The sequence below is a fragment of the Mycteria americana genome, chromosome 3 (genome assembly GCF_035582795.1).
Source record: "Mycteria americana isolate JAX WOST 10 ecotype Jacksonville Zoo and Gardens chromosome 3, USCA_MyAme_1.0, whole genome shotgun sequence".
Taxonomy (NCBI): Eukaryota; Metazoa; Chordata; class Aves; order Ciconiiformes; family Ciconiidae; genus Mycteria; species Mycteria americana.
The window spans coordinates 97,305,541-97,332,707 of record NC_134367.1 but is presented as its reverse complement, the minus strand read 5'-3'; the positions used below and the strand labels follow the sequence as shown (position 1 = coordinate 97,332,707).

The 27,167-nt window shown below is 42.4% G+C and overlaps 2 protein-coding genes across 3 annotated transcripts in view; one reads left to right on the top strand and one right to left on the bottom strand.

Annotated features, from left to right (window-relative positions):
- SLC4A1AP (solute carrier family 4 member 1 adaptor protein) overlaps nt 1–8,018 on the bottom strand; it is a 17,383-nt gene extending 9,365 nt beyond the window's left edge. Inside the window, exons 1-7 of the mRNA XM_075496216.1 lie at nt 7,295–8,018; nt 6,243–6,426; nt 5,410–5,532; nt 4,445–4,505; nt 3,413–3,552; nt 3,117–3,277; nt 2,293–2,362 (exon numbers count right to left, since the gene is read on the bottom strand). Coding sequence (XP_075352331.1) covers nt 2,293–2,362; nt 3,117–3,277; nt 3,413–3,552; nt 4,445–4,505; nt 5,410–5,532; nt 6,243–6,426; nt 7,295–7,828 — 1,273 coding nt within the window. The 5' untranslated portion in view covers nt 7,829–8,018. The remainder of the gene's footprint in view (nt 1–2,292; nt 2,363–3,116; nt 3,278–3,412; nt 3,553–4,444; nt 4,506–5,409; nt 5,533–6,242; nt 6,427–7,294) is intronic.
- Nucleotides 7,827–27,167, top strand: SUPT7L (SPT7 like, STAGA complex subunit gamma). 2 transcript variants are annotated; one of them, XM_075496217.1, is made up of 5 exons: nt 7,827–7,942; nt 8,425–9,090; nt 16,055–16,379; nt 18,288–18,525; nt 21,903–27,167. In XM_075496217.1, exons 2-5 carry the CDS (start codon nt 8,678–8,680, stop codon nt 22,163–22,165), a joined length of 1,239 nt encoding a protein of 412 aa, XP_075352332.1. In that variant the 5' UTR covers nt 7,827–7,942; nt 8,425–8,677; the 3' UTR covers nt 22,166–27,167. The 2 variants fall into 2 exon arrangements, with proteins under 2 accessions (XP_075352332.1, XP_075352333.1); XM_075496218.1 differs by lacking the exon at nt 7,827–7,942 and adding an exon at nt 8,101–8,122.

Below are 27,167 nucleotides of genomic sequence, written 5' to 3'. Positions count from 1 at the left end.
CAAACAGTCTGAAACTCCTAGCAGGCAGGAGCTGAGCAGAACGATAATTTAATTTAAACACCAAATTTCAAAGATACAGTTTAGTGTCCAGTCAGATAATTCAGAACAATTGAAGGTATAGTTCCACAGCTCGCTTCTTTAGCTGCAGAACAGTGTAAGCACTTCAGTCAGTGAGTGATCTTCGGCAAGTCAGATCACCCCTCTTGCAAACAGGATTCTCTGCTTGATTCCACCAATAGGGCCTAAGATCAGGTAGTTCAGCTTACAGGGTTACTGTTAGCATTCAGTATCTGTTGCAGCAGTTTTCTACACTATTGAAGTAAAATTTCACATTGCTAGGAGGTGAATCAGCCATGGCTATTACACTTCATATTCCAGTGAAAAAAGCTATAGGGGTCTTTACTGCACCATCAACTTATTGATAATTTTCTTCTGAACAGGCAACCAAAGATGAGACTGAAGAGCTCTATGTATTTGATTTTCATTCAGCTGCATTAGTGAATGAAAGATACCAAGTCAGTCCATCAGTAATTAGTTCTGAAGAACTCCAGAGTACAATTTGTGAACTTCTACTGCGATTTTTCAGACAACCACTTAATTTCTCCAAGTGCTTGGTAAAAGGTGTTGCAATTTAGCCTGTCATTCACTCATTGGTCTCTCTACATGCTTGCCCTTAGGCTACAAATAATCATTTAGAGCAAGCAAAAGTGCGTTAAGGTTTCAGAACTGTATGTAACGCAGCAGCTTTGCCAGACAACTCATGACAGTGGTAAGAATCACCCATGATCAATATGCATGCTCCTGGCTTACACTTGTACTCAACATCTGTGATTAACCCGAAGCATCCAAAGAAATAAAAGAAAACACAAGTATCTAGAACATGCACACACAAAGCAATTGATGATGCAATATTTGCTATGTTTTGCCCTGGCCTAGTTCTATGAAATTCCCATCCAATACTGAATTACTCTGTATTGCAGTAAGTGCTGAGACTGAAATTTTTTCAAGGCTCTAAACTAGCTGTGTAACCAGTTACAATTTACCAAACCATGAAAATATATATCAGAATTCTATGGTGTTAGTAGAAGTCTATAAATTAACTGATTCTTCCTTCTCTCAGCCTCTACTACAATATGATTTAAGCCTTGTTGAGAAACAGTATCAGCAGAAACAAAGGCAGCATAACATATGAAAGCTTGGAATTACATGTCTCAGACAATATAAAGCATTAGCTTCTCTTTCTAGTCAATCGTTAACTACTTATCAGAACAGTCATGCTGAAAACAATTCCTTCAAACACACTGAACCGACCCATCAGTTAGAATGCTCAGTGGAACAATACTGTTTTCTGAACAGTGATCTGGTATAATCAATCACCAACAAAAATGTTGATACAAATGAGTTTTGGTGTGGAGCTGAATTACTAGAAAGAAACATACCCGTATAATGCACAAAAGATAGCCCAGCCGTCAGACTGCTGCTAGGCTTCCTGGAGAGAAACTCTTCTGACAAACTGACGTTGCAACCTTTATTAATGCCAACTCTGTTAAAAAGGTTTTTGTATGAAGAACCAGCCTAAACACATTTCCTTCATGCCTTCCTTTTATTTCATGAGACATCATCAGTAACAGAAAGCAAAATGCAGCTATTTGTACAGTATGCTTTTAAATCTAACTCACTACCAGACACCACTTTGGAAAGGCTCTGCCTTTGTACACAAAGGCATAATCTTAGAACCTGAATGGCACCTTCATAAACTAGCAAGTTCACTGAACATACAGGCTAAGCGTCCACTGCTTTGACTCCACATTTCTCTTTTCCCACCTTTCCTTTTTAAGGTGCATTTACAGTAAGAGAAGTGAAATAAAAGAGAATGTCTTTTCTGTCAGTTGTTTGCTCTTCCCTTATAAATGGTTTTGGAGGGAGTGGAAAAAAGTGTTCCTCAAATTGGTTCAGTTTCACTAATATGGGCAGATAAACAGTAATAATGCTCACCCTCTTAAGCTCCAGGAGCTTGTACACTCACCTCCTTACCCTAACTTAGATGTTGGTTGCTTTGGAAAAAGCTGTGTTCATTAGCAAGTGACTATACACACAGAGTACATAAACTATTGTACGAAGAGTGTAAGTATCCTCTCCAGTTAACTCAGTGACCTGCAAATCTTCCTATTCCTTTGTGAAAAGTGGACGCTAAAAAAAAAAGCACTTAAGACAGAAGTCCGTAAGATACGTTTTCATCTCTTTATTGTTCCTTACAGAAAGCACTATGATCAAATAAACTGCATGCCTTACCTTTCCCTGAAGCTTTCAGCTTCTGTGTTATCTCAGAAAGCTCATTTTCAGCTTCATTTAGCTTTGTGACCTATGAAAGAACAACATGCTTATAAGATCTTTTTATCTTCTTAAAATCCTTTTTTAAGACCTACTCAAATATCCTACCAAATTACCTCCATTTTTCTACTTCTGATCTTTGACCAGGAGTTTCTGAGCAGAAAAAATTATAGTCTAGATTGTTCCTAAACAACTTATCAGTCCTTTCTCATACTGTTCAAATAATTTTCTTTCTGAAACACAAAAATATGTATAATGCTTCTGCAGCAGTGTTATACCACCACTGTGATCCTCCAACCCTCCCTGTCCCTGCTCCCCCACACCCTATTGTCCGTGTGGGACTTTTAGTTGTCATACGCCTGTCAGTCCAGGCTGCTTATTCTTTGAAGCAGAATGAGATCCTTCTTTGGAATGTGCCCTGTGCACTTGAAAGCTTGCAATTATTTTAAAATGGTTTTAAAGCACAAGAAAAGTATCCTGTTCTGGTATTTCATTCACATACTGCCATGATCCACCAAGTAGAAGGCAATACTACACAGGCAAAAGCAAGGTAGTATGCTTCCACTAGAATAAAGTAAGCAGCATTTTGAGGTATTTATAGATATTGTCCACAAGTCAAAAAACCACTATGTTATTCTAAATTGGCCAATTGAGAGCTAAAGGTCTGAAATGGTATCAGAGTTCAAGCTAACAGAGAAAGATGAGGAAATATTTTTGATTTTCCTTCTTAGTAATAATACATGCATGAGAGAATAAGCCTGGCATGCCATAATAATTCTTCTTACCAGGGAGTCGTAAGTCTCTGGTTTTTCTTCTATTTTACCAGCTTTTTTCATTCTGTTCAGTCGTTTCTTTTCTACGGCACCAGTTCGATCAAGGAAGGTGTCATCATCACTGTCATAAAAATCCTCATCTTCCCAGTTCTTTGATTTCCTTTTTCGGGATACTGGGAAAGGTAAGGGAGAAGGCAAGAAACAAAATGATTTGCATACCACTGAGCAATAACACAAATTCAACATAGCAATCTCAAATCCCCAGTTTAGGCTTTTAGAACGATCACAGCATTTGACTAGTTATTCACCTGCTTCTTGCCTCAGCACTCCCCGAGCATCGAGTAGCCTGCAAGCTTCCAGTGCGCACTGTATCATTGCTTCCTTCTTCTTTCCTGAATGGAGAACCTCTGCCACCAGCTGCTTCCCTGATGCATCATCCACAGGCAACCTGTTCAGTTTGAAGGATCAGAGAACAGCTCAGATACAAACAGCTTTTCAAACATGCTACTCAGATATTTTATTTATCACATTGGCATTGTTCTTTCCAGTTCACTCTAGTCTTTTTTTGTTGATTACATATTTTCACTTTTCATTTCATACAGTACCAATCAAAACACAAGCATGGATTTCCTAAAGCATGCAAGCAATTTTGATTTCACTAGTCCAAACAATAATTCTTCCTATATTCATTCCATTGGGAATACAAGAAGTTAAAAGGTTAAACGTCAATCCCCAAATCATTTTAAGCACCAGTATCTTGCATCCATGTGACACCAGTAGCAAATATTTTCCATGCTGAAGCAAAGGTTTCTTAAGCAGTACAATCATTGCAATGTTGTACCTATCCATTTGAGACCTATCCTGTTGACTTAATTTCCACCTCATCTTCTCCTGTCTTATAAACAAATGACATTAGTGGCCTCTTGCAGGAACCCATCAAAAACTGCCTTATACCACAAAAGAACTGGAATTGGGTACACAATAGAATGAATGATTTTTTTTTTCTTTCCCCCATTAGGAATTGAAAGATATTGTTCCCTAGTTTCTTCTCTCTTATTTCAATTTCACATTTTTCTCAAAACAAGGGGAACTGAAAGAACCTAGACTCTTGCTTTCCCGATTTTCATTGCTAAGGAAAACCAAATGCTGCCAGACCAGAAAGGAGAGCAGACACTGAGCTAGGCACTGATCCTGGAACTTCTGTCTCAGTTTCAGGGCTTAGGTGTAATTCCAGCTGGCCTCCTTGCCAAGTGTGACAAGACAAGTAATTCCTTCAGCTTTTGTTTGTGAATTCAGTGAAGTCAGCTTCTATGTACAAAAGTGAATGGAGATATACATACTTGATCCTGCATAGCCAGCTATTGTGCCCACGATCATCATATTCATATTCTAACTCTTCTCCTAGAGAGGAAAAGAAAGTTGATATAATAACCAAAATTGAAATAAGCAGGAATAATCTTTACAGCAGAGAAGAATGTCATGGTTAAACGAAAGAGATAAAATGCCCTTGTTACATATCAAAGAACTGAATTTTCCGCCTTTTGGGGTTTTTTTTAAGCCATGGGATCTTCACTTGGTATTATGCTCATTTGGTTGTTTTTCACAATCAAGGCTTTTTCAGATCAAAAAAAAAAAAAAAAAAAAAAATCTTTAAGTAGCCTGTTCAGGAATATGCAGTTCAAAGAAAAAACAGTCTTGCCTCTGTACGTATTGAAGTAAATTACATTGCAAAATGTCGTTACTTAAACAATATCTGTGAATCCAGATTGATCTTGAAGATTAATTTTTCACTTTAGCAAATAAGCAAGTCATCGGTAAGTTTCGCTAGCAACCATCGAAAGTTTAGACCAGTTCATTATTGCCTTTTGTCTTTTTATACTTTCCAATTCTATCTCTCAATCATAGCCATCTCCAAACAGAACAGTCTGGAATTTGATGGGTTTGGATTTTTCAGCACAGCTTCAAAGCATGGGTGTGGTTTGAGTGTCACTCCAGAGGAATATAAGGTGCTCTCTACAACTCCCAGTTTAGGAATTAGTAACTAAGTCTCAGATATACAATGCTGAGTTAAGTTTTAATAAAAAAAAAAAAAAGACACCAAAAAACCCCAACAAAAAAACCAAACCACCACCAACACCCCCCCAACTCGACCAAAAAAATAATAAGACCTTACACACAATGTAATAGAAAAGTTTAGCTCCCATACCTTAATTCCCAAAGAAAAACATGAGCACAAATGTCACATGTTGCTAAATATAAAAAATTACATTTAATTAAAACCAAAAAAAAAAGAAAAAAAATGTACCTTCTCTGTCAAAAAAGCCTTGTAAGGCCTTCCTAGGATCTTTCATATAGAAGGCATCTTGTACATCCTGAAAATCAATAGCAATAGGGTTTTCTTCAACTTCATCCTCCTCAGCATCCTCCCCTAGAAGAAAACATACAAAGTGCAAAAAAAGGTGAAACATTAGAAAGAGAACACCAGTATATTTCAACTTTCGTTAGTTTGAAAGAAGTAGCAGCTACATCATCTTAAAATTATTTCCCTTAACTTGAATATTATTTCTGCATCCAATAAAAAAAATACCCTGCTGCTTTTTTGCTATTAGTTATTCCATCATAAGATACAGTTTTGCAGATGAACGTCACTGCAGTTTCAGCACTTTCAAGGGTTTATATGCTTATACGTTTCCATTCAAAAAACCAACTCATTTTGTACTTAAAAGCTCATTAATTAGAATTTATCTAGCTTTAAGATGTGGACTTCCTGTTTAAATTTGAAGACAGCTATACTGCATAGAAGTCTCAAGCAAATAAATTTCACCTCTTGGGCAAAAGCGTGGACATTGTCACAGGAACAAAACACACAGCATTAACCTAAACTCTCAGTTTCATGGCCTTTTATAGGCGTAGGTAAAGTACCTTCTACCTTTTAAAAGGAGCTCTAGCATACTTCTCACCAGCTATAAGCTTGCCTTGTCACAGCACTCTTCTTTTTAAAAAGAAAAGGATTAATTTGTACTCAAGAATTGGGTTGGAACACTTGGCATCCAGCTGGAATTTCAACCCTAGTATTCACTGAAAACTGGCATAAAGACCTTCCAGGGTGTATCAGCTGATTTATACATCATCACTTACCCATTCCCCACGAGCAGCTCATATCACTGTTCTGACTCCTCTCACTTCTCTCCTCTTTTTCATCTTCCTCATCAGAGTCCTCTCCCAACATTGTCTTTTCTAATTTTGCTTGCTGCTGCTTACGCAGTGCCTTCAGTTGAGTCACAGTTAGCTCCGACTCAGACTCCTGGTCCTCTTTGGGTCCCTACGTCACAAACAGTAACTTAGCAGAAGTGGGGTTTTTTTAAAGAAAAAAAAGAAGTATTTTCAACACATATGCAGATTACGTACAATAACATAAACAAATCATTATAGCGCTTTTCAAAAAGTGGAATTATTAGACCATTTGTTATGGTTTGCATCCCCAAATATATTCATTTTAATGCCCCTTCCAAAGTGGGAAAAAAAGAAACGAACGTTACTGTGTACTTGTAGTCAGATCAATCTCAAATATAACTGTACTTTAAAGGCTGAAGGCAAAAATTTCGGTCAGCACCACATGGGAGAATCTGAGGAATGAGCAGCTTCTGAAGCGCGTATAGGGCATGCCAAGTGCTCTCCAAGTTCCTACTAATAAAAGCTCCCCTTGTCACAAAGAAATATTAGCGCTTTACTTTCCTGATGCATCATACTGTCAGAGAGACTTTCCTGACACATCATACTGTCAGAGAGAAATGCCTTTTGCGCTCATTGCACCTTGGCAGAAGCTGCCATGCCTGTTCTCACGCTGACCCCCGGCAGAGCTGCCCTGTGCCCAGTGCACCGGGGCGATGCAGCAGTGCGGGGACCCCAGGCCCTGCTCTGTCCTTCAGCCCCGGACCTCACGGCGGAGCCGGCAGCGGATACCTACACCTGACTACTTTTCCCCAGCAAAACAACCACGGCAGCGCTGGCCCGCTTCCAAAGCATCCAACCCGCCCCACGCCTCAGAAGCGGGCTTCACCCCGAGACGCCAGGGAGATGTAGATGGAGCCGGGCCAACTCCTGAGCTCGATCCGGGGAAGCCTTTACCACACGACTCACCCGACACACGCCCCGGGGAGCGCGGCGGGGCCGCCCGGGCCCCCACCCACCTGCAGGAGGAAGAGGCGGGAGCTGCCGCCGAAGCGGAGCCCGTGGCCCACCCGCACCCGGCAGTAGGTGCGGGGCGGCACCCGCGCCTTGTTGAGGAAGGTGCCGTGGGTGCTGCCCAGGTCGTACACGTAGAAGCCGGCGGCATCGGCGCCGTCGGGGCCGTCGGGAGAGCAGCCGGCGCCGCGGTACTGCAGCACGGCGTGGTGCCGCGACACCGACGGGTGCTCCAGGGCCAGGGCGCAGCCGGGCAGCCGCCCCACCAGGAACCAGCTGCCGCCCTCCAGCCGCACCGAGCCCAGCGCCACGCCGCCCTTCAGCACCTCCAGCCCGTAGCCGGCGCCGGCCGGCGGGTGGCTGCCCCACGGCGGCTCCTCGTAGCGCGGCGCCGCCGGCGCGGCGGCAGGGCGGGAGGGCGGCGGGCTGGGCCCCGGCTCGCCGCCCTCCGCGGTGCGGGGCGCGGCGGGCAGCGGGCGGCTCGGGCGCTTGAAGGCGGCGGGCTCGGCCGCCGCCTCCGTCTCCGGGGCCTCCGCCATCTTCCGGGTCCGTTCCTAAATAGAGTCCTCCGGGGACGAGCGCCGTTGCGGCTGCAGTACCGGGGTCGGGCGCAGCTCCAGGGGGTCGAGCCACTGCCTCAGCCGCGGCCCACAGTAGCGTCAGGGGTGAGGCAGGGAGGGAGGCAGCGGCAGGGGAGGCGGGAGCGGCGGTGGCGATCGCTTCCCTCCTCCCGGCGCGAAGGAGCGCTGGTTGCGGGGGAACCGCTTCTGGTGGCGGACCGGGGCCGACTTCCGGCTCGGCGGCCGGGAGCGGAGCGGCGGGGGTGCTGCGGGGTACGGCGGGGGGGCTCCGGGCCGGGCGGGCGGGCTTGGTGCTGCCGTGGGGAGCCGCGGGCCGGGGTGCGGGGCAGCCGCGGGCTCGGAGCTGGGCCCGGGGAGGGCGGGCGGCGGCGCCTTGCAGGGGCGGCTGGCGAGCCGAGTGCGGCCCCCGGAGTTTCTCCACGCAAATCAGGGCGCATCGTGGGTCCCGCTCAGCGAGGTGCCGGCGTGGCCCAGGTGGAGCCACACCAGCCCCTGTTACAAACAGAAATAACGACCGCCTCACGGGTGCGTTTCTTTCTTCTTCCCCCCCTCAGGAGAAGCAGCAATGTAATCTGTTAAATGTCAGCGTTGCGTCCTGATGCCATCGTGGAAACTGCGCTGCTCAGTGAGGCACTGAGCGACAGCTTTCTTGACAGTCATAATTCGCTGTATTCAGAGTGTCATCCCAGCTCCAGTTTCTGTTGCTGCCCAAAGCCTAGCACTTTTCCCTGCGACAAGGCTCCTTTGTAGCACAGTATTTGGTAGCCTTCTCCTGGGATCTGAGGACAGTACGTGACCAGCGTAAAAATGCTGCGATACTGGGGTGAGATTCCGGTTTCATCTAACCAGGCCAATCGCAGCTCCTTTGACCTGCTTCAGCGTGAGTTTCGTACTGTGGAAGTCCAAGATCCTCCATTGCATCAGCCATCTGCAAACAAACCCCGGCCGACCACCATGTTGGACATCCCCTCAGAGCCCTGCAGCCTCACAATTCACACCATTCAGCTCATCCAGCACAACAGGCGGCTGCGCAGCCTGATCGCCATGGCTCAGGCTCAAAACCAGCAGCAAGCAGAGGGCATAAAAACTGAAGACAGCGAACCTCTGCCATCTTGTCCGGCCTCTCCACCTCTCCCTGATGACCTGCTTCCTCTGGATAGCAAAACCCCCAAAATGCCATTTCAACTGAGGCACAGTGACCCAGAGAGTGATTTCTACAGGTGTGTTGGTATTTCTTTGGGTTAGTTCCTGGCTGAAGGAAAGCTGACTGGTTTTAAATATATATGTAGTTACGTTGATTCCCTTAGGCTGAAGGGTCAAACAGTTGTATGGAAAGTATGAAACAGGCTTCGAAAAGGAAAGATTGAGATTTCTCCCTTATGGATAACATGCACATTTTTTAAAATAAATGTGCTTTTGTTTCCTGTCTATAAAATGTGGATGTGTAGTGCTGATTTCTGTCTTGTTAGTGCTACGCTAAATGTGAATGGTTTTGCTATCTTCAATGGTCTTTTGACAATTTAGTTATAGGATGTGAAGTCTCTTCTGTTTAGGTCACTTACTCAAACTAAACTTGCCCTATTGTAACTGAAAATCCAAAAGACACATGACTCAGTTTTGGCTGTTTAGTTGTAGGTTCTGAAAAGATGATTTGATAACATATTTGTAAGATTTCAGTGGCCCAGGACCTGTGGCGTAGTAACTATCACATTTCACCCTGTTTGTTGGCATTATTTGTTGGTCAGAGGTGGTGATGAGTATGGGTGAAGGGAATTCTTGTCTCTGATACTGGCTCCACCAGCCAAGGGATGGAGAAAATGTAAAGGAAGGTTGCATTGCTCCTACCTCTGCAGCCAATCTTTGATTAAATAGTGTTGCTACCACCTCCCTGTCTACCCCTCTGACAAGCACTAAATTCACAAGGAGGTGTTGAATTTCTTGCAGGTTCTCATGATACTTGGTAGGTTATGTGCATTTAAATTCAGGGATTAATCCTCACTACTATAACTTTCTCTTCTTAGATTAAAGACTGTGTGCCAATGAACATGGTGTGGGAGAGGATAATACATTTTAGTTTTTAAAATGGGGAAAATGTGCATCAATAAAATATAATGTATCAGTTAAATGCCACTGAGATCTTTAATGGCCTGAGGTTGTATAAAATGCATTTTGTTGAAAGATGTTGCTTTTAGTAACATAGTCTCTCTGAACAGTAGAGTGATTCTTTAGTGCTGTTTGTGGAGGAACACCATCATCCTTCTCGGAAGAAATAAGGTAATTAGCCTAGAGGGGTGAAGGGAAATCCAGTCCTGTGAGGATAAAGTCTGAGCCCTGGGACTCCTGCTCTTTCTGGCCCCGTGATTTGTAGAACTGAGCAGTGTTCTGCTCTGTCCTCCCGGTGGCTTCACCTTTAAGTTCAGTTTTCTGTGTCTCTGTCCATGTTTTGGGGGCTGCTTTGTCTTTTTGTTGTCCTTTGTGAGCTTCTGGTGTCCGAGTAAAGAAGTGTTATTTAGCAGTCAACCACATGGGGGAGTTTAAGGACTAGATTGTAAAAACTGGATAGACAATTTTGAAATGAAATGTTTTGTGGCTGACAGAGAGTGGATTTATAATGAGCTGCAGTGTAGACTGGAATTTAATTGTGTGGTTGCTAAACCAAACACATTGATGCTTTTCCAGGAGGAAAGCTTTGAATTTGTTGTTGCATGTTTGTTCTTAACTGTTTTAAGACACATAAATTAAGAATACCAACTGCTGTTATAGTAGTAAAAATAAAGTTATATGATTTGCCGATGCTTGTTCTTAGTGTGTAAAAACAATTTAAGGAAGACCATTCTTCCCCTTGATAAAACATCATAGTGCTTAATTTTATGCTGCCTTCTGAAGTGCCATTGTCAGTTACAGTATTCGACTAAATCCATATTTTAATTCCATTTTCTTTGGCAGTAACCTGGGTCTGAGAAGCGGTGTATAGGTATAGGAAGAAAGGAAGATAAGAGTGGCCAGCCTGAATCAGACCACAAGTTTCTTTATTATAGTCATGTCCTCTTCTGTTTCCTTGTTATTAATTTTCATCCTTTAACCTCAGACCCTTGTCTTTTATTTTGTTATTCCCTGGATTCATATTGGTTTTCCTCCCCTCTGCCCCACCCCATACCTGTAACCCCTACCTCCTTGTCCCTTTTGAGATGAGGAAGAGGCAGAACCTAATTTACTGCTATTCCTCAATTGTTTTGGTCTTTTCAACCCTCCAAAATCTGTACCACCAGCAGTTTTAATCACGACGCTATTCCTCGCCTCCATTTTTCTGGACTGTTTATAAATATGTTGAAACAAACCTTGATTCTGGTACAGATCCTCGAGGGAAGACCTGGGCTCCACAGTGGATATCTCTTATGTACTTGCTTGTTGATGGATTTGGAGGAGTCTAGTAGGTTTGTGAAGCAGGTTTTCCATTTACAAAAGCTGTCTGGACTCTTTATGAGTGTGTCATATTTACCCATGTGTGCTCTAATTCTGTTCTTATAATGTCTTTGAATTTCCCCGATGCACCAGCATATATCGGGCTTCCCAGCCTGCAGTTCTTCACATCTTCTTTTCTGAAGCTATTAGAAGAAAATGTTTTCACATTTCCTGTCCTCATGGGCCAAGGCAGTTTAAAGCAAGAGGTGACTCACCACAGCTATTCAGCTATTTCATCCTTGAATTCCTTTAGTATTCCTGGATGAATTACCATCTGGTCCTGGTGATTTGCAACTGTTGATGTTACAGTTCTTGGAATACACAATAAGGAATTAACGTTTGTTTTGGTTGGTATAGAAACAGAAGGTAAGCTTAAAGCATAATTGATGAAGAATAAGGGAACTGTAGACTTGAAACTACCATTTGAACAGGAGGCTCTTACCATAATACGGCTGCTAGCTTTTCCTTCTTCTCTGTTCAGCTTCCTCCAATTAGCATGGATCTGTTGTCAAAAGAAACGTAACCTGCTCATTATGTGTCTCTTCAGATGCTTTTTCTTGTGTGTGCATGGTTGGCTTCTTAACAGATTTCTCTGCCATTCTCTCATTTGCGTTCCTGGCCACATCGGATGTGTGCTTTGCATTGAAAGATAATCTGTGCATGAAACTGGGAGCTTGCAATGGGAAGACGGTTCATGGCAGAAGGGTTTGTAGTTGAGAAATGTTTGTACAGAAGTAGGGAAGCACATGTCAGTGGGATAGCAGGTTTCATGTTGGGAAGGATTTGGAGCAGTGGAGATTAGAGCAGGCAGAACATACTTCCCCTGCTGGGCTAAGCACTTTGGCTTAGCCCCTAAACTGTCCAGTCTTCTGGGTTGGGCCACTGGGACCCAATTTATTTTCCAAACGTTATCTATTATCTCTTGCCCTTATCTTTTGAACAGTTTCTCTTTATACCTGTGCAGCCTTCTGTAGACATAGCAGAGGTATTTAAAAAGAGGCTTACTCAGGATGAGGTGGAAAGAGGCCCTTTTCCAAAAGGAAAAAACTTTCTGGTTTGAGTTAGTGTGCTGTGTACTTTGATGCACTCTCTGACTAGTATAATCTTGTTTTTCCAATGTTCTCCTTTATTTTACTGTTTTGGGGAATATGGCTGTGAAGCGACCTTGTTGCACCTCATTTGGTAGAAATTCAACTCCACAATGTAATGTTTCATAAAATTGATGTGTTCATAGGAAAAACAATCCCTCCCTCCATCTGCTGCTAGCTTATGCTCACCTAGGAGGGAGCAGAGCACTTCAATCCATTACTGCAGTTGAGTGAACCTCGGCTGTTGATCTTGTACCGACTTAGCCCAAATGCTTTCCCCTGAAGACAGTTGCACGGGAAATGAACCACGAGATCTCCTTCCCTCTAAGAGAAACAGCCTTACAGGAGAGGAGCTTGGGTGAATGGATTGTGGTGCCTTTGGGGAATGTCTTGCTGACACAGAAAATGGGCCTTTTGTGAGTTCTGAAACCTTAGGAATTCTGCAAATAAGCCTGTTTGGTATAAATGGACACTTTTTTCTTCTGTGAAGTTCTGCATGTTGCAGGTTTGCTGGCAGCAGTGGGAGAAGGCTGGGCTTTGGGTCTGATGAATTTGTGGCTTGGCAGGTAGATTTCTGTCTGGAACATCATGTAGTGTTGGTGACCTATATATAAAAATATAGATCCTATTGGAAATACAGAATTGAAGAGCGACAAGTTGGCCAGTATTTGTGATAAATTTCATACTATATATTCTGTAGAGATGATCATGTCCCAGTCACAGGCCTAACTGCCAGTCTTGTTAATCTCTGGTGACAGAATTTTAGGGATTAAAGCACTCTTGTTTACTTGCAGCCATATGACCCTGGTAATATGTTAAATACGTTTGGCTTTGGATGGTTGCTGGATGGGGAGCCTTTCAGGAAAGCAGTAAGTGCTGCAGAGGGTGGCATTCTGCATAATGATAATGTCTGGAAGGGTGCTTTTATAGGTGCTAGGTATTTGGACGAGATCTAAGACCAAGGCTCTTTAGCTATGATCGTCACGGAAGAGAAGTTTGCTGGTCCTTTTTGGGAAGGCTTGATGTTAGATAACTGCTCTCAACTTAAATGTGTCTATATGGCTGTTTTTGTTTATGTGCATTCTTATCAGACAGTACCTGAAAGTTAAAGCAGATGAAGGAAAAAAAGATATTTTCTCGTTTGTTGGTTTCCATTAACATCTACAACAATATTTCAATTTTTGCTGTCTAATCAGGCTTTTAATCATCTTCCTCTATTGCTTATTGTGGGAAACAGGAAAACAAGAGAAGAAAAAATAAGAAAAACCAAAATTGATTTACCTTACCAAGAACAAGAGGTGGGGATTTGGATTTGAGTACAGTACCTTAAATTTCTTTTCTCTCTGTCTTTAACTGATTAGATTTCAAGTTGATTATATCCCTTTCAGCATAGTGACCTAGCTGCATTTTAATGCTGGCAATTAGTTTCTTTTCCTCTAGGAGTTTAAAAGAGACATAACGTTCTCTGCTGCTTCTGAGCAGTGATATGCATTGCTAAATGGTTGTTGTGCTCTACTTTACAAGTGGCTGAGTAACCTGCTTGGGCTTGCCAAATTCTGTGTCTAGTGTAAGTTTGTCCATAGTGTTTTGAGTGAGTGGCAGAGCGTCAATAATGGCTCTTTATTTGTCTCCGTATTAATAGTAGTCTGGTGTTTGGTGTTTTTGAAGATGCTGTCAACTGATGGCTGCTGGACAGCTTGGTATGTCCTTTATATGTGTTAAAAAAGAAGATATTCTTTTTTATAGGCATAAATTTTGATGGTTGTTTTCTGGTTGGTTTTGTTCAATGGTTGTTTTTTTCTGTTGTAACCTCCTAGTCCCAGTGTTGTATGAGACATATGGCTGTTTGTGAACTTCAGAAATCTGTCACTGGGAGGTGGAGGGGGGAGTGAGGGAGATGTAAAAACAGTATGGGTGACACTTGGTTTATAAGGAAACTGATGATCTTTTAATTCATCTTGTCAGAGCGCCTGCTGTCTTCTTTACAAAGTAGTTACATAATTGAGTAGGAATTGCGATGTGAGTCATTTTCCAGCAATTAATAACTGGGATGAATCCATGACCTGAGATCTACATGCTGTTCTTAATATCCACTTAAAAATGCCATCATCTGCAGCTTTCAGTATAGTGTGATCCCCCCCTTTATCTGAATAATCAGAAAGTGCTGAGCTGGTGTTCTCGAAAATGAATGATTTTGGTCCTGACAGCTCTAAGGTTAACCTTCCATTTTCACTCCCCTGAAATATTATCTTTTTTTACTGCTGTGTTTCAGTGGTTTTCTATGGGTTGGTTCTCAGGATCAGGGGGAGCTGAGGCTCTGTGACCCAGCGTCTTAGTGAGACTGAAAGGTACCTAACGCACACGTTGGAGAGTCAGAGTAGCGAGAATTTTATCAAGGCATCAGTGCTGTCTGTGTACTGTTTAATCCGGTCTTGTTACTGGAAAGAGTGTGTGGTGGTACGTGAGTAATGTAGGGTGAGAGCGAGGCGAATCTCAGGGTGGGCTGCGGAAGATGTTGGGAGAAATTGATCAGAAACAAATGAAGGGTGAAATTGTTAGCTTAATTCTGCCATTGGTGCTGAATGAAGTGTAAAAAGTATATAAATACCATACTTAGCAGAAAGGAAATTTGATTTTTTGACATCAGCATTTGAAGACCGTGTTACTGATACGGGCAAACACATCGCATGCATTTAATTGTGAGTTGAGAAATCTGGTAGAAATATGTTTACCTTTCAGAGGCCTTGCCTTATCTCATCCCGTCTTTTTCCTGTGGGGAATTTCTATTTGTTAATTCATCTTGATGAAAAATTCGGTTGCCTATCTGTAAATGAATGATGTTTGAAGTGCTCATGTCATTTCTCCATCTCCTCCATCCAGCGTGGTCACTCCTTCCCGCTTAGCAACACCGAGAAGAGAGGTCTCAAACCCAAGGCCAGGGAATGCTGCTCTACGGTAGAACCTCTTCAGGCTCCTCCCAGGGCCTGGTGTTCACTTTTTAGATTGCATATGGGGACACTTCTTTCAGTGTCATGCTTAGTGACTACTGGAAATGAGGGCAGGGAAATGGTCTTTTTGGCTACAGTGTAACTTTATGAAATGTATGTGTATCCTGTTCCTTGCTTTTTATGTGTGTCTTTTGCATTGTAAATTCAGATCTTGTCTATCCCAGAAGCCTTTGTATCTGACTATTAGGCCTGTGACATCAGAGATAATAAGGAAGAGAAATGTAATTAACTGAGAGGGGAAATGATTTGCATTCATGTTATTTAAAATGCTTTATTTTGTTTGTGTCAAGGACCCATTTAATTCACATCTCCAGGAGAAAAGCTCTTGGGTGGGAAGGGAGTTGCTTAAGGGTTCAGAAGATTTGCATCCCACATTCATGAATCACCCAAGGAATCTTGTGGCATTAGAAGGGAAAATGAGAATTGGCAGTGCTGATTTGGAGGGAGGGGAAGAAGGGAAAGCAGATAAACCCTTGCTAGGTAGTGTTCATATGTAATGGAGAAGTTGTGGAGAACCCCAGACAATCTGCTTTCCCTTTGTACATCACCTATGACAGTATCTCTTCAACTGATACATTCCTTTCAGTTTTTGGAGGTGTGGTATTTTTGTCTTTTCTGTTTTTTAGAGGAAAAGGGGAGCCAGTGACTGAGCTGAGTTGGTCCTCCTGCCGGCAGCTTCTCTACCAGTCAATGGCCACCATCCTGGCTCACACAGGCTTTGAGTGTGCCAATGAGAGTGTCCTGGAGACCCTGACAGACATCGCCCACGAGTACTGCTTGAAGTTCACCAAACTGCTGCGCTTTGCTGTGGATCGAGAAGCTCGACTTGGGCACACCCCTTTCCCTGATGTCATGGAGCAGGTCTTCCATGAAGTGGGCATTGGCAGTGTGCTCTCGCTGCAGAAGTTCTGGCAACACCGCATTAAGGATTATCACAGCTACATGCTTCAGGTGAGAAGAGCAGTAGGGACCTGACAGCACCAAGAAATGTACCCCCAGTACAATTGCTTATTCCTGTACCAAGTACTGGGTCTTACTGAGGTAAAATCAGATTAGAAAATCTCTTGGGTGTGGAGGTGAGTCATCAAGGAAAAGAGAAACATGATTTTTTTGACTGGAAGACAGAGCCCCTTATTTGTGTCCCTACTGAGGCTAAGAATGCTCTACTGATGGTTTGTTTGGGTTTAAGAGGAGGCCTTCAGCTCTTGAATGGCCCAGACAAAAATATCAAGTAGTTGTAAAATCAGTATTGACTGATTAACTGAATTTTCTGCTTTAATGGGAAATTTGGCTGCTTACCATTCCGGAAAACAAGTAAGCAGACAAACAAAAATTACTAGGCTTGTGCTCGCGTAAGCAAGGGGTGACTTGCTTAAGCTTTAGGAGTATAGGATACTATTGTGCTGATCTGAGGTGTCACACAGGCTACCTTCCACTCTAGAGGGAACTGTGCTTCTGTGGAGAAAGAAGAGGAATTATTAAATTCCTTGGAATAAGAGGTATCATATAAACGTAGGTTGTAAGAATAAGGGTATGGTTTCTCTTGGTCCAGGTATTCTGTGAAATTAAACATATGCATTTTGTTTGAATGATATAAGACTGCCTGTTGTGGACTTAGAGAAATGCAAGGATTTGAAGTGGGAATTTTACTCCTACTCATCAAAAAACACGACTTGAATCAAGTAGGTAGCCTGTGACCAAAGGCAAAACCTGCCGTCCCTTCCTCCTTGTCACGTTACCTGAGTGCCAGCTGACTCATCTTGGAGCAGCTACCTTGTGCTCCTTCTTTTCCCAGGGTTGGCACCTTATGGCTTACAGAGGCAGTATAAATCAGAGACACCTGTAAGTGCATGTAGTATGTAAATTGTGATGGACTCTGAGGTTTGTGCATAAAAATAACATAATTGAGATCTGTCTTCATTAAAAACATTTTTGTTCAAAAAAACAGTTCTGTTCATTTTTGTTCAAATGTTTTTGTTCAGATCTTGTCTCCTTTTGGAATTTGGGTTTTCTGCATCGTTCTGCTGATGCAGTTCACTGTCATTCTGCAGCTGGTCATTGTCTTATTTGTTCTGTTCATTATGCAGGGCTGAAATCCATAGTAGCCTCTGTATTTGGAAGTATATCTAGAAGGGGGAAATAGGCTTTGCTATTCTTTTTCCTTCTTGCTTCTGCTGTTAAAAAGCCTTGGGCTTTTCCTCAGCACAGTTCACTGACTGTTGGGATTCAGTGTTATAAACAAGCATTTGTTAGAAGCAGATGAAATCTGAAATTTTTAATTTAATTGCTTACAGTTGTTAAGTTTCTAGAAGTACAGGGTAGTTCTAAATCTCATTCCTGTATTTGTTTCAATTCTCTGACGGGAGAAAACTTCTGTGTTTTTTGCTGTGAATCTGACAGAAGGTACCCAGGCTTTGCCCACTGTTGACTATAGAGCTGATGAATATCTGAGCTGCTTGTTTTTTTATGCTGGAGTAAGTTTGTTACTGGCGGATGGGGGACAGTCTTATAGATAAAACCAAAGAGTAAGGCTGAGACACTTTGCTTTTGTTTCATGCTCTGTTTAAATTTCTGGGCCTCGTCATCTCTGTCTGTGAAATAAAGGTGCTCATATTTATCAAGCAGATGTGTTAATAGATTAAACCTCTTATTAAAGTCCCTTGTTACAGGACAGAAGGTGTTCTTAAAGGGGAAAAAAAGTCTTTCCTGTGTAGCTGGTAATCTGTTTACTTGTTCATTCAGGTCAGATGTTAATAATATTCTGGGAACAGAGTGCACTGCAATGTAATTGCCATCAGAATCTCTGAAGTCACTCTGACCTTTCTGGCCTCTTTTTTCACCCCTGCTGATCTTTGACAGGTTAGCAAGCAGCTCTCTGAAGAATATGAGAAGATTGTCAACCCTGAAAAGGCAGCAGAAGACACAAAGCCTGTGAAGATTAAGGAGGAACCTGTTAGTGATATTACTTTCCCCATAAGTGAGGAGCTGGAAGGAGATCTGGCTTCTGGTGACCAGTCTTTGCCCGTTGGAGTCCTTGGAGCTCAAAGTGAGCGCTTCTCCGCCAACTTGGAAGTAGAAGCTTCCCCGCAGACTTCAGGTAGGGGTTTCTTGCTACTCCTGGAAACAGTCCATCAGCAGTTCCATGTGATCTTGTTTCCATTTTTAACAGCAGATCCCAGTGTGAGGAAGGAGAGGGAGAAGACATTTTAAAGTTTTAGTAAAAAGATTTGGATAGGAGGGAAACCCTTGCTTGCTTTCTAAATACAAAACCAAAGAATCAAAGGTATCAATTACTGGGATTTATTAAATTTTACTCCATTTGTGGACCCTGTAGAACACAAAATGCTTTATATGGTGTTTCTTCTTAGGGGATGGTTAAAATTCTTGGCTTTCTTATGGGTGTGAGGTAGATTGTTTTTCTACAGTGATGGCCCAAGGGCTTTATTGTTGTTTTTTGAGCTAGGGTATTTTCTGCAGATGTGAGTACCGGGGTTTTTCTCCCAGTCTAATATAACAAAGACAAAAATAACTTTTGGGTTTATATATAAGTATATATTTTAGTTTAAAAGAGACTAGAGTTTTATCCTTATTTCTAGTAAGGAGAGTACTGGATTTTTTTTTTCCTTTTTTTTTCCCGGGTAGTTTTGGATTCTTGTCCAGAGATTCATGTTACTGAGGAGTTGAAGGCCATGTTCCTTGTGACTGGAGTAAATTCAACACCCTATATAGTTTAGGCACTGAATGAGTTATGGAAATACTAATGATACTTGGTGCAGTCCTCCATATTCAGAAGTCACCCTGGTAGTGACAATCATTGTTTTATGAAAGCTTATCAGTGACTTATGTGAAATGGGCTCATGGGAGTCTCTCCTATTCTAGCATCTCTACCCCAAAGCCTGCTGTAGTTAGCTGAGGCCGTGGAAGGTGAAATGGTGAATGAAGTAGTGGGGCCATGGAGACTGCACTCTTTTCCTCAAGTGTCATCCCTTGATGTTGGCATTGAAGCACACTGGTGGTCAGCATGGGAGAATCTGCTACTGCTGTGCCTTTTCTATATCTATATACAAGTTTTATTCTGTGTACCGTTTAATAGTCCTAAATTTTCTGGAAGATGAGGAAGACATTCTTCTCCCAAAGAAAGCCAGTTTTGATTTTTGTGTAGAACCTTCTGAACTCTGGAAATCCCTGCAATAATAACTGTTTCACTTAAAAATCTGGTTAAAAAACAATGAAGCCTGTCGTCCTATTAACCCTAAACTAAGTAGCATATTTAGTGAGGTTAGAGTATATCTCTGAGTCCATTAGATTTTTTTTTTTAAATAGCACATTCTGCTGAGTTTTAAAAAAGCACAAATCCATCTGATGTTTTTCTGAAAGCTCATATTGTTTTCCATAGTACCTCTGAAATGTGAAGTGCTCACATTTTTGTGGGAGAGGGAACAGCAGACTCCTCTGGCCCATCTGGGGTTGCGAGTGATTCATCTGGAAAGCTTTGTATTAGCATCTGCCACTTGAGACCCAGAGGTTAGCATGCTAGCTGTATATTAAATGCCTCTTGCCTCTCTGATACCGAATTGATGTTTTCTAATTAAAAATACAAGTGCTCTGTTCCTCCCTGAAAATCCCTCTTCACTTCACAAGGGCCTTTAGAAATCTCATCACTGTGAGAAGTCCCAGTCTAGAGCTGGGCAGCCTGGAGAGCATAATATCATAAGGAATGAGAAAAAGCTGCTGCAGTTAGGACACCACCATCTTGAAAATACAAGTGTGAGGCCTGTAGAGAGGGCAGCAAGGCTTCAGTGTCTGAGGGCAAAACTCTCGTTACAGCTTTCTGTGTTCTGCTTGTGTTTCTGCTTATGCCTGGCATTGTGGTTGTGGGCTAGCTGCTTAATTTCATTGCAGTTGGGGAAATGGAGGCAAAATTGGGGACCTTGTTCCTCCACCCAGCAGGATAACATGAGGATTAGCTCATTTGTAAAGTACTTTGAAGTTAAAGTGCTTTGAAGATGAAATGTCCTGTGTCAATGCTTAAGTACTTTTAGTCATTAGTGACACTCTCAATGACAGGTGATAGAGCTGAAAGGAATAAGGCTGAGCAATGAAGAGCAATTGATGAAAGAAAGACACAGTTAACTTTTGTGAGCATCTTTGATTATTGTGTAGACCGGAGCTGCAACTCTGTAAAAATGATAGCATTTTAATGATGTGTCCATTGTTGTTGAGAGGAATAACATAAAAAGGACTTTTCATTAAGGCAACTGGACACCAGCAAGCACTTTCATTCTGGCTTGCTGTCTAACTGCTGAGCGAACGTAGGCTGTGTTACCACAAAGGTCTCCTAAACCCTGGTTTGGGCTAAGCTGCAGTAGGGAATAGTAGTAGGTTTGGCTCAGTACAAGAGGTTTGGTTGTACTTTCAATCTGTAGCCAAGCTCCTTGAGATACAAGGTTTGGAAAACTTATTAAAACTGGTTTCTTAGGTTTTTTATTTTCCATATGAATTTAACCCCACACAAGAGGGACCAGATTTAAAAGCGAGAAGATTTCAGGCTTTGTTCAGTTCTGGGCTGTTTATGCCCATCTCAGCAAGGAGCCCAATTAGTGTATTTTTAATAGGATTTTTGTCTCTCTTAAAACTGTAAATAAGCAGAAATAATGCAATCTATAATTACTGCTCTTGGGGAGAAAAACATTTGCTGTTATCAAGAAATATGGTTTCATAATCTTGTACAGAATATCCTCAATCTGCTCAGATTGCACACTAGTCCAAAAGTTAAAAAAAAAAGGGGGGTGGGGATAGCTGTTTCTCAGCAGGGTGTCTGTGAGGTTGAGCCAAGAGAGTTTCTTTCCATTTTGCTGAAAGATGGGATGAGACCTGCGGGTGGTTGAGTACAAGGAGGCAGGCAGTCAGGTGGCTGACTGCAGCTCTGGTGTCCCTGCATTTCAGTGCTGGAAGTGGTATTTGGGACTATTCATCTACTACTCCTCTGCCCCCTTCACTTCACCTCCACTGCAGAAGTCCAGTATGTCTGACAGCTTAAAGGAGGTTGCTGACGTTGCAAGGACCTCATCATCATGAATGAATTCTGCACTGCCCCTAAGTCCTGCTTATGCAGGGTCTAGTTCATGTGCTGTTGGTGTACTCATTGCTGCCGAGACATTCCTTCTGGAGAGTGATGTGGGCTCTTTAAGTTGTTGTTTCTCATGGAGGAAACCATGTGGAGGGTTGCTGTGAAAGGATAGCATCATATTTTTTTTAGAGCGGCAATTACTGGGCTATTAAAAAAAGGCCAACAGATTTTTTTTTTATTTATTGCTTCACAATGCTTGGTGTGTTTTATTTGTTTTCCTGCCAGCCTAGTTCACCTGTAGCTTTGTTTTTGCTCCTTCTTCACCAGTGCTGCTGTCCCATCTGCATGCTGTTTGTAATTTGTCTTTTTACTGAGTTACTACTGTGTGCTTTTTCTTTCTCTAGGGGCTGAGGTGAATGCTTCCCCACTCTGGAACTTGGCACAGGTGAAAATGGAGCCACAGGAAAATGAGGAGGCTAATGTACATGGCCACGGGGTCCTAGGCAGCGATGTCTTTGAGGAACCGATGTCAGGCATGAGCGAAGCTGGGATGCCACAGAGCCCCAATGGCTCTGAGAGCAGCTATGGTTCTCATTCTGGTGACAGTCTGATGGGATCCTCGCCTGTCTTCAACCAGCGCTGCAAGAAAAAGATGAAGAAGATGTGAAAAGAGGCAGTCTTTTTATTTAGTCCTGATGGTAGGTAGTAGACTTGAAACAAACTAAGAGAGTACTGTGATGGCTATGATGCATAAACAGGGCTGGCCCTGGTATATGAGGGACCTTGCATAAAATTATTATGAGAGGTTTGGTGTGTAGTGCACTTCAGCTCCCCTCTTTGCTGGCTTCTATACTCCATCCTGACTCATGAGATTGAAGATTACCCTATACATTTCATGGTGGCATGGCTTGCTTTGGCAGATTAATGATGGTTACCCGTGGAAAGTAGTTGTGAGGAGATTTACTAAGTCATAGTGTCATTGAATAATTTGGGTTGAAGGGACCTCTTGACGTTTGTAGTCCAGCCCCCTGCTTGAAGCACAGCCAATTCGAGTGGGTTGCTCAGGGCCTTGTCCATTTGAGTTTTGAGTGTTTCCAAGGATGGTGATGGCAAATCTCTTTGGGCAACATTTTCCCATATTTGACTACCCTCATAGTAAGAAAAAAATACATTCTTGCATCTAGTCGGAATTTCCCATTTCCAACTTGTGTTCATTGCCTCTCGTTCTGTCACTGTTCATCTCCGAAAAGAGTCTTGACTTCTCTAACCTGCCCCTTAAGTGGTTGTATACAATGAGATCTCTCTTTAGCCTTTTCTCTTCTTAAGTATGAAGAAACCAAGCTCCCTCAGCATCTCCTTGTACGTCCTGTGCTCCAGCCCCCTAACCAGCTTTGTGGCCTTCCACTGAAACTGCTGCAGTGCCCTTCTTCTAAGAGGGAGCACAAAAGTGGATGCAATCCTCCAGGTATGGTCTCACAAGCGCTGAATAGAGAGAAATAATAATTTCCCTCAATGTGCTGGCTACACGCTTGCTGACTGTTGTGGGCAACAAGACAGTCTTAAGTCAGGGTATTTCACTGCTTGGGGAGCCGTTGCTGATTATGATAACCTAGCAAAGATGCTGTAGAGTGGCCTCAGAGTGCCATCAGCCAGCTCCTTCAGTGCCTTCAGATGCATCCTGTCTGGTTCCATGGGCTTACGTATGTCCAATTGACTTAAGTTCTTGCTAACTCCATCTTCCTCTACTGTAGGTAATGCTTTATTCCCACACGCTCTGCTAGAAGAGCCAGCAACCTGGCAGGCCTGAAGGCAGACCTTATCAGTGAAAACAGGCAAAAAAGGTGTTGAGTACATCAGCCTCAAAGTACAAAGAGCATCCTTTGTCATCAGATTGCCTGCATTGTTGAACAGTAAACCCATGTTTTCTTTAACCTTTCTTTTGCGTCCAGTGTACTTAAAGAAGCTCTTCTTCACATTTCTTACCAGTTTCAACTCCAGCTGAGCTTTGGCTTTCCTAACTGTCCCTGCATGCTTGGGCTGTTTCTCTGTATCCCTTCTGGCCAGCCCATCCTCACTTCCACCTCTGTGTACTTTTTCCTTCGTGTTTGAGCTCAGTCAGGAGTTCTTGATCATCTGTGCTGGCCTTCTGTCATGCCTGCTTTACTTTCTGCTCGTCAGAAAGGACTGTTCTTCTACTTTGAGAAAGCTGTCTTTGAAGATAAGACACCACACTTGGGCCCCTTTGGGAGTCCAGGGCAGTCCCTCATGAGATCCTGCCAAGACATTCCTTGAATAAACCAAAATATGTTGCCATAAAAGTCCAAGGCTCTGTCTTGTACACGTTTCTCTGGATTTTAAATGCCACAATTCCATGTCTGCTGCAGCCAAGACCTTCACATTCTCCATCAATTCTTCCTTATTAGAAACAAGTCCAGCAGAGCTTCTTCCCTAGTTGATTTCTTGATCATCTGGTCAGGGGAGTTGATGTGGTTTTCTGGAGAGAATGAAGCAGCTTTTACTATTGGTGTGAGCCAGTACTGGCAATGCAAACTTTTCCTTTGCTCTCATTGGATTGAGTGCAGCATCTTCAGGCTGGCTGAGGTTTCGTATTCAAAGTTGTTATCTTGACAACTTCGTCTGAAACAGAATCTATTTTACTGCTTGCTTTTATGGCTCAGCTGACTGATGGCATTTTTTTTGTTCTGCACAATCCTCAGTTGATCAACTCAGTCTTTAACTTGATTCAGTGAGTATCTCTCTCAAAAAAGCTAGAATGAACATGAATCAAGAATGAACAGCCGCTTAAACTGGCTTTATACCTGTAACCCACTGGGGTGTTTGAGGGAGATTTACCAAACCTCCCATTTATCCTTACAATTGCAAGTTTATCTTTTGAAAGAATGAGCTCCAGGCATAGTATTTTTGTTTCTGTATAACATGCCTAGCCTTAATTCTTTTTTCCTAACTGTATTTCTCTTCCACTTTATAGAAGTGGAAGGCAAACATAAAATTCCTCAGTGTCTAATAAGAATGTGTGACCACAGGCTTTTATGGACATTGGAGTTAAAATTGTCCATCAGTTTTAAAGGTTTCTCCTGGGGGGTAAATTCTAGCTATTTGAAGCCTAGTCAGTAGTAGAAGAGCGTACCAGTGTATCAGGAGATCTTTATTTTGATTCCCTCTGAGTCACCATTAGGCAAGCTGCAATGTCCCTGTTCTCTCAGCTGTAAAAGAAGAATATAGTATTTGCCTCTTAGAAGTGTGTTTGAGATTTAGTTACTATTCAAAAAAGGCACCATGATCATTCAGAGAGTGTTGTGAGAATTGTGAGCTTCTCTTCCATTTCAGTAGGACTGTTGCTGTCTGGAGAATGCTTAGATGGACACTGAAATGTTACAGACCTATATGATACTGCTTTTAAGCAAAACTGCTTATCATGAAGAAGTACAGCACAGCTGTGCTGTTCAACTGCCCAGGTGCAAGGAAGGCGTTTGGGGTGGTATCTTCTCACTCAGCTTTAGATGTCTGCATCTAAATTTGTTCCTCTGGGCCCCATTTGCAGCTGAAGAGAAATAGTCATTCTTAGGTCACTGTTCATCTGGCCTTGAAGTAGAAGTATAAAGCAGGTCAGATGAATGGCATTTTTAGAGATGTCTTTTTCCTTTGTGTGCCCATAAAGTGAGTTCAACTTGGCTACCTCAGCTGAAGACATCCACACCATCAATATCCGAATTAAGTGACCTGACTTTAGCCCTTCCTGTATGGGAATCAGAGGAGACTTCCTCCTGCTGGGTCAGTGCTTTTTCTTTTCTACACATTTAGTAGAAGTTGCCATTCAAATGGTAGTACAGGGCTAAAAGCAGACTGCCCATCTTACCTAAACCAGCAGATCCAGTGTTCTCCACAACACACAGAATGTGCTAGGCTGGGGCCTCAAGGCTCAGCCTGATTTGGGCCTTGCATCTTTGATACTGTGTGAGAACACCTGTCGTTGGGCCTTCGTCCGTAGATGCTTTGCCAAACTGTTTTAGTAAAGTATTCTTGAGGCTGGGGCACCTATGCAAAGTCCCTTGCACTATTTTCAGGAGCTAGAGGACAGAGTGACTGCTGCCAGCATAGCTTGCTCATTTGCAAGATTTCAAGTGGGCTAAAAATGAAAATCTGGTGTTCTCCAGCGCTTTGGTTAAACCTCCCAAGCATCAATCTTAAGTGCTTTCTTTATATTGCTCACGTACAGATGTTCTGTCTTACTTTTAATTGTGTTTTTTTTTATTTCACGTCCCTTTTCCACACCCATTTCACACTGTAACACACACTGCAATAAGCCAAGCCTGAGTGCTTCAAGTATATTTAAATACAGTGGAAATTCACCCTCCTTTGATTCAGTTGTGTTGTTGCAGTGTAAGAGGGAAGTGTTATTGATTCTCTTTGGGATGCATGTTTATGCAGAGATGAGAAATGCATCGGCATCGCTTGTACATTTAAAAATGATGGCAGAGTAAAATCTGTACCTCCTGTTCCCCCATTATGCTAAGTGTTGCTTCTGACATTTGTGTGCTTGGCGTTTCCTTTGATGCATGTGGAAGCTTTACCTTCTGGGTGAGCCCTTCCCCTCTGAACATTTACGGTCCTTAGATTTACAGTGGTGTTCATCATGCATGAAATAGTGAAATTTCAAATCTAGTTTGCCAAGTCAGATACAGACAATATGCTCTTTTGATGAATCAAATAAGATTTTGCTAGGTGTTAATGCAGCCTTGGGCAACTAGTGAGGAGTTCATTGACCATGTAATCCCCAAATTTTAAGCCACAGTGAGATTATGCAGTGGGTTGGAATGAAGCTCTGCTCTCGCAGTTGTCGTTTTTTGCTGGTTGCTGGTAAAGCATTCTGCCGACTCACCTGCTTCAGTAGTCTGCAGTTTTGTTGGTTCTTTCATCTTTCTCCCTTCTATTTCCAAAGGTGGGTGATGGCAAATTGGAATATTGAGTATTGACCACGTCCATATCCAGTAGTGTTGATGTCTTTAGTGATATATTTTGCCACGATTGAAATTGGTGGGAACTTTGATACCAATTCGGAGAGCAAGATCTGTGAATTACTTGGCCTTTGAAGTGTTTTGCATGGGAATCATACAGGATTGTAGTTGAGAGAGCGCTGTGTATCATATTCCTTTTTCCCTCTAGCTATACCTTTTTATTCCTTTTGAAGAGTTTTGCCTGGTATCCAACAAAGTTCACTGTATAAATGGCAGTGTAACAACTTTAGTATACAGCTGTATGTCAGACTGTGCTACCTAGTGATTTAATTCCAAGACCATCCATGCTAATTTGAATATGCATAATGCTGTGCAGAAGAAAGAGATGTTTCCTGCATAGAAATTTACAATTTAAAAAGAAAACAGGAAAATAAGATTAGGTAGGGTAGGTGAGGCCAATCTGATTATGTGCTTAATTCTGAGACTAATGCACATGTTATGTGTGAAGGATGTTTTACTTAAAATGTTTTTGTACATACATGTGAATGAAATATGTAACTTTGCTTGTGTTTATATGGAACAAAATTGATTGTAAGTATTTCAGGGTTGTTTCTTTTCCTTGCTCTCCTGGAGAGAGTTTCTTTGTAATTTCTAAGAAAATAAAATTTAAAAAATTATTCAGAAATAAAAATC

Excerpts from the sequence above, each read along its gene's own strand:
- SUPT7L (XM_075496217.1), top strand. The coding sequence starts at position 8,678 with ATGCTGCGATACTGGGGTGAGATTCCGGTTTCATCTAACCAGGCCAAT. Across the intron at positions 9,091-16,054 it reads CCAGAGAGTGATTTCTACAG|AGGAAAAGGGGAGCCAGTGA; the intron begins GTGTGTTGGTAT and ends TCTGTTTTTTAG. Across the intron at positions 18,526-21,902 it reads AGCTTCCCCGCAGACTTCAG|GGGCTGAGGTGAATGCTTCC; the intron begins GTAGGGGTTTCT and ends TTCTTTCTCTAG.